Genomic DNA, 13,888 nt, shown 5'->3' on the forward strand with positions numbered 1-13,888 from the left:
CTTACCCATCACATTCCATTTAAAATATTTGCCTGCTCTGCTTTTCTTTTATCAAACTCTAGCATTTTGCCATTACCAGTACCAGTGCTGATAATAATGAATTTCCAGTTTTCAACATTTTTTTGAGCCTGGACTTTTAGAGTCCTAACCAGAAAGGTCCAGACCTACATGGCATGGCCAGGGATGAGTTAATATACTTCCGAAGTTGTTATGATAGACTAGACTTACAGTGGGATTTTCTGGCATTTGAAGAATATTTATGAAGGAAAAGTCCTCTAAAATTAGCTAGATATTACTTAAAGTAGAACAGTTTTGGACATTTTCAAGTTAAGGTTTGCCTTCATAGATGACTTTAGGGTTGGTTATTTTATAGTCCATGGACGAGTTTCATTTTTTGCTCATCTTTATAGTTGTGATGGTCAGATTTAATTGGTCCTTCATTTACTGTATAAAAACATAGGATTGCATCAATAAATGTACCGTATTAATGTCTTCTTGTTCCTCTAGGTCAGCCTGCCAGTATACTGGCGGGCAGCCATAGTGAAGGATTGTTGCAGATAGCTTCAGGGCCTCAGCCAGGACAGCAGCAGAATGGATTTACTGGTCAGCCAGCTACTTACCATCATAGTATGTACATACTTTTTAAAATCTTTTAAGTAGTTGAGAAAAAATAGGCAGACTTTCTAAAAGCAAATTAATCCATGTGGGCCTTAATTTTTAGACAGCACTACCACCTGGACTGGAAGTAGGAGCGCACCATACACACCTAATTTGCCTCACCACCAAAACGGCCATCTTCAGCACCACCCGCCTATGCCGCCCCATCCCGGACATTACTGTAAGCTCTTGTTTTTGTTGTAAGGGCCTTTTCTTTTCGAGAACTGGTTTTCTTTCTAATTTTTTTTTCATGTTTTTACATCTTTTATTCATCTTACAATTTAGTTTCATTAAATGATTACTGCTTTTCAGCATTTTTGGTAAACAGTATTATTTACTTTTTAGAGTTTTATCATCATACTTTTGTTTTAGAGGAGTGATGTTTACTAAATACATTTATTTCTGTTGCTGATGTTTCATTAACACCACATTGATTTCCATTCATTTGTTCGTTTGCTTTGTATATGTTCCTAGATCTCATGTATATCTGTATATCCACCCTAAGTGGATTGAAACCCCTTGAGTGTCAAGATCTCAAGGTTTCCCTTATCATTACTATTCAGCATACTGTAGACACTTAGATGTTGAATCTGTCATTTCTCTGTGCAGGCTTGATTGGGAGGGAGACTCTACTGATAATCGTAGCTTGTAGTTTCAGGCACAAGAGGAACATTGTTCATCTGGTTTAGTGAAGTCAAGAGCATAAATTTTTTTTTATGTATTAAATTCCTTTTCCTCCATTATAAGATTAATAATACCAAAGAAAACTTGGAAGATACGGAAAAGTGTAAATAAGAAAATAAAAATTATACAGAGTCCTCCTACCTAGAGATATCTACTTCTAATATTTTGTCATATTTTTTCTTCCAGTCATATAAATGGGTGTCTATACACTTGGGAGGGAAAAGATCATACTGTGTGTATATTGTTGAATTCTTCTTGTTTTCAATTATGTTACTATTTTTCCGTGTCTTAGAGAATATAATTTTTTATGGCTGCCTGGCCCAGCGTAGTGGTTAAGGTGCTGAGTTTGGACCCTTAACTAGCTGTGTGACCATTGGCAAGTTACATAACCCTCACTAAGCCTTAAGAGTAACAATAGTATCCATCTCAAGGAATGCTGTAAAAAGTAAATGTAATAATTCTTGTGAAGTGTTTAGCACAGTGTTTTAATACTTAATAATCTCTTAGTTATCTTAGCTACTGTTCCATTATGTAAATATCCTTAATTTAATAAACCTAAACACTTGTTTTTAGAATGGACCTAATAATTTGAATTATTATTTTTTATTGCGTTGTAAATTATACTCTATCACATTACATGAATAATTCATTTATAATTTACATTAAATTTTCCATGTACAATTATTGTAAATTGCTAATAGCACTTGGCACATAGGATTAAAATGTTAGCTCTTAAATATCCACAAAAGTAACTCAGGAGTATTTGCTTATTATAAAGTAATCTAAACAAAGCTTTTAAATTTTTAGACACTGCATAAGCTTGACCTAAACAACTCCTAAGGTACATTAGTTATATTTAAGTAAGGTTTATTAAAAGTTTTAGCATTGGAAAACTTTTAATAAATAAAAATGGGATTTTTATTGTCTTTTCTTTAGGGCCAGTTCACAATGAGCTTGCATTCCAGCCTCCCATTTCCAATCATCCTGGTAAGTGCATTTCAACATTGATTCCCTATATTTAGATTTCCTTTATAGAGTAATTAACACACACACACACTTTAGTATAATTACAGAGATACCTAACTTTTTAGAGAAGTATAATACTCCTTATCGCATTAGCTAATCAACAGTTTACAGTAGCCGATACAGTCACACATAGGGTGTCCGTATTTGATTCTTTTTAACTGTTTGAAAGAAAAGACAAGAACTGGTTTTTTTTTTTTTTCTGTTTCAGCTAAAATATGAAGTTACAAAATGCTGGTTTTAGCATTGAATGCATAAATATGCAGCAGAAGAAAACTAGGTTTCAAAATAGAACAGCTGTAAAACTGTAGCTTAAAAAGCCAGGGAAGAATCTCAAGTAGATGCTGAAAATAAAAATAATTCACTGTATCTGTTTTAGAAGATAGATTCAGGAATTTCTAGTTAATTGGAATTTTTAGAAGCTTTGATTAAATAATCTTCAAGGGAGTAAATAACTAAGTAGATTTCCTCAATTCAGTGTTTGAATATATATCTTCTTAAACTTCAGAAGTAATAAAACAAAATTTAAATAAAATATTGAGGGCTTCTTAGCATAAACATAGGATTTTGATTTTTTCCTCTATCGCTTTGTATCTACTTTTCTTAGCTTAAAAAGTTGCAAATATTTAATTTCCACTCATCACTTAATTTTTCCCCCAATTAAAAATAATTTTATTATGAGGAATTTCAGACATATACCAAATATCAGACCCCCCCCACCCCCATATAGTCATCTCTCAGTTTCAGCTATTATCACCTGAGGGCCAGTCTTCTCATTCACACCCTCACCTATTATTTTGAAGGAAATCCTATAAAATTGTGTTGTGTGTGTGTGTGTGTGTATACACATACATATATATGTTATATATATATGTTATGTATAACATATATATATAAGCATATATTTCCAATAAAAAATTTTTAAAAACATAACTACAATAAGCATAATAATCAGTTTTAAGGATAACTTAACAGGTCTTCAAATAGATCTACATAATTTTCTTAAGCAGTGTTCTGTTTGTTATTTTTTATCTTCTAATGTTTCTTCCAGATGTTAAAAAAAACCCAAACCATTGAGGGTAAGATTTTTAAGCTTGTAACTCTTCTCATATTTCAGTTTAAGAGATTTAAAGAGTTTCTGAATCAAAAGACCAAATTGCTTTACAGTGATCGCATCAGAGTATGAGAACCAGTTTTACCAAGCTCACCAGCATGGGTGTGATAGTTTGATAGACTTTTTTTGATTTAGGAGGCAAATAATATTTGTTTTGATGAGAAGAAAAATGCTATGGGTGGGGCAGAAATACTTTTTAACCATACATAATTACTAGTTAAATAATCCACTTCAGTAGATTTTCTTTATGTTATTTGTGTATTTATTGTGGCTTTAAACATTTTTTAGGGTTAAGGAGCCTTGCCTTTTTATAAACATTTTTTTTTTTAAAGATTTTATTTACTTATTTGATGGAGAGAGAGACAGCCAGCGAGAGAGGGAACACAGGCAGGGGAAGTGGGAGAGGAAGAAGCAGGCTCCCAGTGGAGGAGCCTGATGTGGGGCTCCATCCCAGGACCCTGGGATCACGCCCTGAGCCAAAGGCAGATGCTTAATGACTGAGTCCCCCAGGCACCCCTTTTATAAACATTTTTATTGAGAAATATAATATACAGAAAAGTATATAAAACAACTAGACGTACAGTCTCATGAATAATTGAAGTGAACACCTTGGTAACCACCACCCAGATTGAGAACTATAATTTGCAACACCCCTAGAAAACTTCCCATTCCGTGCATTTTGTTTCAGTCAAAAACTTTTCTTCATATCTATTTTTGGATATGCACTGTTACGCTTTTTGTGGATACTACTTTTTTTTGCACTTTGAAAGTGATGAATGCATCACTAGACAGTCTAGTTTAGTAGATTGATTTTACTTGTTTTTGAAATCATATAAATGAAATCATATCAGAATCTTAATTTGTGAATAAACATATTGTGATAAGGGGGAAATCTAGAGTCTTAAGAATAAGAATTTTTTCTGGCTTCAAGGCAGCATCGAGAGTCAGTAGTGGTTCCTGGCACTTTGGGGGGCCTCATTGTCCATATGGCTTAGTGGAAGGTGGTCTGCAGGAGGGAGGATAACCAGAGCTCAGAAGAAAGACCTACCCTGGGGTGCCTGGGTGGCTCAGTCGTTAGTGTCTGCCTTTGGCTCAGGGCGTGATCCTGGCGTTCTGGGATGGAGTCCCACATCAGGCTCCTCTGCTGGGAGCCTGCTTCTTCCTCTCCCACTCCCCCTGCTTGTCTTCCCTCTCTCGCTGGCTGTCTCGCTGTCTGTCAAATAAACAAATAAAATCTTAAAAAAAAAAAAAGAAAAAGAAAAAGAAGAAAGACCTACCCTGAATGAAATGAAGGTGATGTTGGAAATGGTGGCATTTAGCTGGTTATTTGGACTCAATTTGGATTCAGCAATTGCTTTTGGCTTCTTGATAGATTTTTCATTCTTCTTGTGGTAGAACTGATGTTGAGGTCTAACAGCTCCTGGTGGTTAGGGAATAGCATTAACTAGCTATGAGGATACACATCTGGAATACCCCCCACTGGCATGAAAGCTTTTGTCTATGAGTAGAACAGGAAGTGACTTAATGGTGAGAATGAATCCTGAAAGGTCTCTGAGTGGTTGTGAGAAGGGATTAGCTCTCTGCATACACCTTTAGTGGAGTCAGCTGGTTGGAACTCTTTGGCAGAGAAAGTGAGAGAACACAAGCAAGGGGAGCAGCAGAGAGAGAGGAAGAAACATGCTCCCCGCTGACCAGGGAGCCCAGTGTAGGGCTCTATCCCAGGACCCTGGGATCATGACCTGAGCCGAACTGACCGAGCCCCACCCAGGCACCCCTCTAGTATTTTTAATTCTACTAAATTACAGTTGTTGGTTTACAGCTCTGCAATCTTGTTTAATAAATGAACAGAAAAGAACACAAAACTAATATTTGTTTTAGGTGTCTGATCAATGCAGCCCCTTAAGGTCCTAATAAGAAATGCTAAAATATCCTACCACAGACTTAGGGTCATTTAGATAGGAAATAAGCCTACACCTCTGAATATGTAAAATATTTGAAATAATGAAATACCATCAATATATAGTGAATCTATTTTGAAACATGATTTTTGAAGACAGTTACAGATGTTTTCAGAAATAGAAGTAATATAAATTGTAGAAAATGAAAATAATTATTGGTCATTACCTTGGTTTTAAGGATTTCAGATAGGCCATATACTTGGTGATTTTTATGCTTTGACTTTGATAACTAAGTTGAAAAAATTTTTGGAAAAAGTCATTTTATTTCCTTTTTATGGACTCTGTTTTTGCTTTTTCTTTCTTTCTTTCTTTTTTTTTTTTTTAAAGATTTTATTTATTTATTTGACAGAGATAGAGACAGCCAGCGAGAGAGGGAGCACAAGCAGGGGGAGTGGGAGAGGAAGAAGCAGGCTCCCAGCAGAGGAGCCTGATGTGGGGCTCGATCCCGTAACCCCGGGATCATGCCCTGAGCCGAAGGCAGAAGCTTAACCGCTGTGCCACCCAGGCACCCCTGTTTTTGCTTTTTCTTAAAGCTGAGGTATATTCATTGAATTATGTATTGATTACAAATTAAAGTGAAGACTTTCCTCAGCGTCTATAAGGTTGTTTTGGTAATTCACAAATGGGTTCAAAATCCACAGATTTCCAAATTCAGGTTATATTCTAGTACTTAGGAACTATCTACTATTCAAGAGAGTGCCTTTATGTGTTGATAAAAGATTCTCATAGGACATCTTATTCAGATCTAAATAATAAAAGAAATAATTCATAATGAGTCTCTTGGGCACTTAAGTTACTTCTTGAATGACTTTTTCAGAAATTGAAGACAATGTCTTCGAGACTGTATTTTTCTATGTAACTGTGCTTTATAATACATTTCCCCATTATAAAAAAATATTTAGCTAAGTTCTTTTATTGTAAAAAAAAAAAAATTCATGTTGTTAACTCAGTCTTTTAAAAACCTTTTCTCTGGCCAGTGGTGAGTAGTCTATCATGAAACCTTCATGAAACCTGCTCAACTTCACTAATTGAGCAACAAGAAGCTAAAAATATCAACATCAGCAAGCACATAACAGTCCCCAGTCACTTTCGTATGAATTGGGACATTAAGAAACTCTCTGAACTGAGTAATTTCATCCTGCTGTTAGTACTGGTTTTGAGAAGCTGCAGGCTTGTCACTTAATATGACATTTGGTCCTTGGAGCAAAAGAGCAAAGAGAGATCTAGAAAGTCTTAATGAGTGTTTCCTGTTACCTTCTCCTGTTTAAAAAAAAAAAAGTTTCTTCCTGGCTGTTTAGCAAATTGAGAGTGGAGTAGAGAAGTTTTTCACATGATATATTATATCCCAGCACTTCCAAGTGTTCTGGAACCTACTTAGATTACTTCTAGTTCTCCGTCTTCACAGATAGTAACCCCCCTTCCTCTTGCTTTCTTAGGCCCTAATAATCTCTTAACAGGTGGTTGTTTTTTCATCCCTGGTCTAACGGTGTGCAATTCTGATTCTGATGCCAGTTTCTGTTAAAGTCAAGTTTCTTAAAACTCTTCCTCTCAGTACTAGCAAGTCAGCTCATTCAGAGATGCAGCTTAATGTGCCCATCATTATTGTATGGTGTCTGAGATATTAGGCAAACAAACAAAAACCCCTTTGGTGACTGGAAAATAATAAAATAAAGTTTAAGTGCAGTTGCAAATGTTACAATTTATGATGATTACAAGCATATTTTTTCTTATTTAAACACAGAGATTATATACAACTCTCTTTTTCTCTTCTGAATTGACTCTCATGGAAAAAGGTTGCGAGCCGTAGCACTTTACTTCTGGATAGTGTTCCTCTGTGTGAACTAGGAAATTGTACTTGGGCCTTATTTTTTTACCCAGCATTATAAACATTCGTAACTTCAGGGTATTGTTTATAACAGAACTTACTGTTTGGATTGTTTAAAGACCCCTTTAAATGCTATTACTGTTTTTTTCTTCTAGAACATTGGGTAATTGTTATCTTGTCTTAGACAACCTCTTTAGTTTTAGCTTCAACTAATACAATATACCTGTCAGTTTTGTTTGCTGAATTTTTTTGTTCATAGCATAATGGGATGTCTTTAATATAGAATAACTTCAAAAATATTTCAAAACTGGTTTTTAAAGAAGGGACTTCAGTATATCCCTACTTTTTCATGTTTTAATGATAACGAAAAATATTTAAAGAAATGTTAAGTATTTGTGATTAGTTGATTTGATCTGTGTGGCAAAACATTTGAATTGTTAACGTTTTTGAATCACCATTTTCATGTGGTCTGTTTTATTTGTTCTTCATTGAAAAATACTTTCTTCCTTCACAACATTTTGAGAAGCAATTGAATTAAGTTTTACAAGATTTAAAAAAAATATAATTTATTTATTTGAGACAGAGAACACAAGTGGGAGGAGGAGGGGCAGAAGAAGAGGGACAGCAGACTCCCTACTGAGTGGGGAGCCAGAAGCGGGGCTCCATCCCAGGACCCTAAGATCATGACCAGAGCAAGAGTCAGATACTTAACTGACTGAACTTCCCAGGCACCCCAGATTTTACAAGATTTTTGTTTTTTTAAAGATTTTATTTACTTGTCAGAGAGAGAGAGAGAGAGAGAGTGCGCACAAGCAGGGGGAACAGCAGGCAGAGGGAGAAGCAAGCTCCCTGCTGAGCAAGGAGCCTGATGTGGGACTTGATCCCAGGACCCTGGGATCATGACCTGAGCCAAAGGCAGAGCTTAACCAATTGAGCCACGCAGGCATCCCTGCAAGATTTTTAAAATACATTTTAAGAATTAATCATATTTCATTTTAAGATATTTTGGGAGTTTGAAAAGATCTATTTTTTGTCATTCTAAGTATCTACAGATTGTTGAAAGTTTTATTGCGGGGCACCTGGGTGGCACAGCGGTTAAGTGTCTGCCTTCGGCTCAGGGCGTGATCCCAGCGTTCTGGGATCAAGCCCCACATCAGGCTCTAATGCTATGAGCCTGCTTCTCCCTCTCCCACTCCCCCTGCTTGTGTTCCCTCTCTTGCTGGCTGTCTCTATCTCTGTTGAATAAATGAATAAAATCTTTAAAAAAAAAAGTTTTATTGCTGCAAATTCTAGTTTTAGTCAGAGTTCATAAAGAGCACATTGAGAAGCAGAAAAATAATAGGTTTATCAACAGAAAACTTTATTCTCTAATAAGTGGCACTGGCCTTTTCCCCCCTTAAATATGTCATCCATTTTTACTCCAGGGCCTTTGCATTTGCTTTCTTTTTGAAATGTTCTCTTCACAGTCTTTACATAAATACATGGTTTTTCAAATTTCACCTTTTCAGATAGGATGTACCCCTGCCATCTAGTCTGAAGGATTCTTTCCAGTCATTTTCTGTCCCACACCCCATTTTATTTTCTTCGCAGTGTTTATCATTACTGGAGTCATCTTATCTATTTATTTCCTTATTTGTCTGCCTCTGCATCTCTGCGAGAATAGGGACAATAGCTATCTTATTTACCGCTGTGTACGTCGTGCTTAGAATAATTCCTAGATACTCTCTATATATATCTCTTAAATTAGTTAAAAAAGGAAAACCAAATAATTTCCATGTATGTTGTCTCTTTGTAAAACTAGTTGTATTCAAACAAAAATTAGAAATACTTGATCAACCATATTTGCAAACTACACCAAATAGTGCCTTCCCCCCCCCGATCATTTAGATTTTTTTAAATCATTTATTGTTGTTCAAATGAATACACTAAATACACCTGCAAAGTTAAACTTGTAGTAGTTAACATGAATTGACTTCACTAAAAATACAGACAAGTGACCTTTCACCCAAGAGATAGTTGAGAATTCCTGTTCACAGCAACTGTATAGTGGAGTGTAATTAAATTTGACTCTAGTCCGGGATGGCTGACTTGCTTATACCCTTTCTCTCAATTAGGAATCCATAAAAGTATGTCATAAATTGATATTACTCAAGAACACTTCCTGGAATATGTCTTAGAGTCAGTGTGTTTTTAAAAAAAAAAGTTCAGACTATATAGAAAATATGTGCAGTCAAATGAAACATGGTGATAATTTCTTTTAGAATCTGATTACTTCTGTTCTTTAAATTCCGAGTTGGCTGAGTTCTTTGAGGTAAGAACCAATTTCCAGATTTTAAAAATGACTAGAAGTTTCAAAAACGCTTAGGTACTGAGCTGAAAAATGGAAGACATGGAAGTGCCTACTTTTTAATGCATTGTCATTTTAATCAAATTCTTTTGGGTGCTTTTCAGATGCCTTCCTCCTTCCTTCACCATTTCTTTTAGGAAAAGCTTTGTCTTAATGGAATGAACATGAATGCCATATATCTTTCTCACATGGGTAGATGTTCTCTCCTATTTACCTCCTGTAGCTCCTGAGTATTGGTGTTCCATCGCGTACTTTGAAATGGATGTTCAAGTAGGAGAGACATTTAAGGTTCCTTCAAGCTGCCCTATTGTTACTGTTGATGGATATGTGGACCCTTCTGGAGGAGATCGCTTTTGCTTGGGTCAACTCTCCAATGTTCACAGGACAGAAGCCATTGAAAGAGCAAGGTATTGTTGATTGTGTAGTTAGTTATTTTAAAACTTGAACATAGTACATTGTCATTTATTCGAAGGTACGTTTTTCAATGTAGATTTATAAGATTTTGAATATAGATAAAGGTCATCTTGAAAATTCAGAATTTGTAAGCATTACATTGTAATTATAGATGTTTTGTTATTTTAAATATGATAAAAATGGTCTTTTGTTTAAGTTAGTGACATTTCTATGTTTTGAATAGTAAACGAGACCTTTTGGTACCCAGTTTGAAACAGATTTGTATTTCCTCTTATCATATATTATTTCTACAAATCTGTTGAAAGGAAATAATAAAAAATGAGGACATGTTTCTGCCAGTATTGTTTATAATGTTGGAGAAATGATAATAAAAGGGAAATGGTTAAGTAAATTTTGATGAACTTTTTCATGTATTAAAATGTTGATTAAAAGTTTATATAGCGAATATAAATGCTTAAGATGAAATATTACAGGAAAATATGCATAGTTTTAGGTACTATATGATCCCAGATCTTTAAGGAAATGTGTGTGTGCTTAATCATAGCTCTGTCACTAGCTGTGTGACTTTGGCAAATTACTTACTCTCTAAGCCAGTGCTGATAGAATATTTTCTGTGATGAAGGAAATAGTTTATACCTGTGCTGTTCACTGCAGTAGTCATAGGTGGCTACATTAAAATATGGCTGTTGAGCAGTTAAAATATGACTCACGTGATTAACTGAATTTTGTAATTTAAATGGGCACATGTAGCCAGTAGGATTAACTGAATTTTGTAATTTAAATGGGTACATGTAGCCAGTAGCTGTTGCTTTGGACAGTGTAGCTGTAAGCTTTTATATGCCTTAGTTTCATCATTTTTAAAATGGTAATAATAGTATTTACTTCACTGAATTGTGATGGTTAAGTGAGAATTTACATTAAATATTTGGTACACAGTAAGCGTTATATATATGCTCATCATTATTATGTATGAATGAGATATTAAAAAAAGAAATATACAAAAATGTTAACAATGGGTATCTTTCAGTTATGGTGTTATATAACATCTTTTATTTTTTTAAAAAATTTTAATATTTGGTATGCTGTATAATCTGAACTAAAACTTAAATAGTTATCAAAACAAAATGTGATTTTTTCTTCCTAAGGTTGCACATAGGCAAAGGTGTACAGTTGGAATGTAAAGGTGAAGGTGATGTTTGGGTCAGGTGCCTTAGCGACCATGCAGTCTTTGTGCAGAGTTACTACTTAGACAGAGAAGCTGGGCGTGCACCTGGAGATGCTGTTCATAAGATCTACCCAAGTGCGTACATAAAGGTTAGTTGCAGTTTTACTCAAACATTTTAGACTTAGAAAGCTATGTTTGTTGTTTAAAGAACTGAGATGGAGATGGGAGGAGAAGAAAAATGTCTTTCTTATGTGTTAAATAATCAGAAATTATGTTTGTGTATAAAACACATTTCCTGGGGCATTTATTGACATGATTTGCTATATCTAGTTTTATGGTTGCATTCATGCCCTATTGTTTTATTAATAAATTTGTTAAATGTTTTAGAGTAATAACACAGGCACTTGAAAATATTGAGTGAAATCTCCAAATTATATTCCTTTGATACACGATAGGTTAAAATCGGACTCTAGAAATTTATCTTAGCCAGTCTTCAGGATTGTATGGAGGGGAATTCTAAAATTAATAGCTTTTCAAATTAAGAACCTGAGAAATGAAAAATTCTTCAGTACCAGATTTTTAAATGTTGTGTTTTGTGCATTAAATGAGTTTTATTTATTATTTTGCATATTAAGCCTGAGGTGTTTATTATTTATTCGGCCCATTTCAATTTTAGTTTATAACATACACTGCTTTTGAAAGAAAGCTAGTTGGGATTAGAAAGCCTAAATATATTTTTAATTTCAGATTTTTTACAGTCATCCTAAGCATCTTCATTTTTGGCCATTGTAAATTAGCGGATTTAAATGTAACCCATCACTTATTCCCAGGAAATTGCTTAGCGTACAAATAATATAGTCAAATAGCATATACAGAAATGGAATTAATTGCTTGATGGCCTCACAACAGCAAATCCAGTATCTCATTTTCAGTTACTGCAGTTAGTTAAAGGATATAGGGATCTTTTTTTAAAATGAAACTTTCAAATACGTCAAGTATAGGGAAAATAACAAACCCTCATGTACTCACCATCCAGCTTCAACAGTCATCAGCATTTTATCAGTCTGTGTTGTGTTTATCACTGTACTGTTTTCTCCAGTAATTTAAAGCCAATTCCAAATATTATATTAGTTCACTCATAAAATACTCTTGTGTGAATTGCTAGTTGGTAAGTATTTCTAAAAGACATAATCACAATGCTATTTATCACACCTAACAAAATTAACAGTAATTCCCTGTTGACAGTCTTGACAATAGAGAATCTTTATAGTTTTGATTTGTTAGAACAAAGAATAGTATAGAACAATAAAATATTAAAATACATTTATTGATATGATATTTATGATGTGGAAGTGTTGATTATTAAACAATATATAGAATGTGATCTTATTTTTATAAAGAAATAACATCAAGGATATTTGTATTCATTTATATATATACCTACAAGTCTAGAATCGTGTACACAATGTCTTACCAGGAATTGTCTCTTGGAGGTGGAATTATCTTCAGTTGCATTTTCCATTTTTTCCACAAGGAATTTTAGTTATTTGTGCTTTATTGTTATTTGTAAGTGGTGTTGGATTTCCTTATATGCTTTGCAATCTATTTTATGTTGGTTGGCAATTTTGTCTTAAGAGAATTAATTCATTTTATTTTTTATTTTTTTTCTCCCTGTTATTGCTTCTCCCTATAGGGCAGTTTTGCCTTAGTCTGGCACCCTGGGATCCACATCTCAGAACCAATTCTTATATTTAGGAGGTAGAGGAATTTTGTCCCATGAGGAAATTGAGTTCCAATCCCCAGGTATGCTCAGGGCCTAATTCCTATTACATAGGTTTCTGATGCTTATCTCTGCCATGGGCAAGAATTTTATTCCTAGGTGCATTTCCGAATTAGCCGTCAAAGTATTTTTCCAGCACTTAATTCATGGGCAGATACCCAGTTGCAGCCCTCAGAGAGCCTGGCTATTGTCTCTTTCCATATTACTATAAGAAGTCAGATTACTAACCTCTACACCTTTTTTTGGTCTTGGTACCCCAAGTACCTCCTGTCTTTAGTTCCTGCTTTCCACTGTAGATTTTGTTTATCCATCATCAGTAAGTGGACACATGGATTATTTCCACTTTTTGGCTATTATGAATAATGCTGCTCTGAACATTCATGTACAGGATTTTAGGTAGATGTTTGTTTTCCTTTTTTTGTATATATACGTAGGAGTGGATTTGCTGGATCATAAGGTTGATTTTGTGTTGAACATTTTGATGGACTGCCAGGCTGTTTTCCCAAGTGGCTATATGCCATCTTATATTTCCACCAGCAATATATATATGAGAGTTGCAGTTTCTCTGTACTCTGATCAACACTTCTTATTATCTGTCTTTTTTATTTTAGCCATCTTAGTGGATGTGAAGTGGCATCTCATTGTGGTTTTAATTTGCCCTAATGGCTAATAATACTGAACATCTTTTCATGTGTTTATTAGCCATTTGTATATCTTTTCTGGAGAAATATCTATTCAGATCTTTTGCCCATTTTTAAATTGGGTTTTTTGTCATTTTATTATTGAGTTGTAAGAGCTCTTTATATATTTTGGGTATCAGTCCCTTATCAGATATATGATTTGTGCATATTTTCTTCCATTCTTTGGCTTGTCCTTCATTTCACTTTCTTGATGGTATGATTTGCAGCACGAAAATTTTTA

At 34.5% G+C, this 13,888-nt stretch overlaps 1 protein-coding gene across 3 annotated transcripts in view; it reads left to right on the top strand.

Annotated features, from left to right (window-relative positions):
- Window positions 1-13,888, top strand: part of SMAD4 (SMAD family member 4) — a 36,307-nt gene that overhangs the window by 10,038 nt on the left and 12,381 nt on the right. For 2 of the 3 annotated variants that reach the window (XR_004620215.1, XM_019797026.2), the window contains exons 5-9: window positions 508-627; window positions 722-838; window positions 2,278-2,328; window positions 9,832-10,015; window positions 11,168-11,336. Coding sequence is in view for 2 of the 3 variants with exons in the window: in XM_019797026.2 (XP_019652585.1) it covers window positions 508-627; window positions 722-838; window positions 2,278-2,328; window positions 9,832-10,015; window positions 11,168-11,336 (641 nt within the window). In the remaining variant the exon portion in view is untranslated. Of the gene's footprint in view, window positions 1-507; window positions 628-721; window positions 839-2,277; window positions 2,329-9,831; window positions 10,016-11,167; window positions 11,337-12,880; window positions 12,991-13,888 lie in introns of all 3 variants that reach the window. The other variant, XM_034642531.1, reaches the window with a different exon arrangement.

This window comes from Ailuropoda melanoleuca, chromosome 14 (genome assembly GCF_002007445.2).
Source record: "Ailuropoda melanoleuca isolate Jingjing chromosome 14, ASM200744v2, whole genome shotgun sequence".
Taxonomy (NCBI): Eukaryota; Metazoa; Chordata; class Mammalia; order Carnivora; family Ursidae; genus Ailuropoda; species Ailuropoda melanoleuca.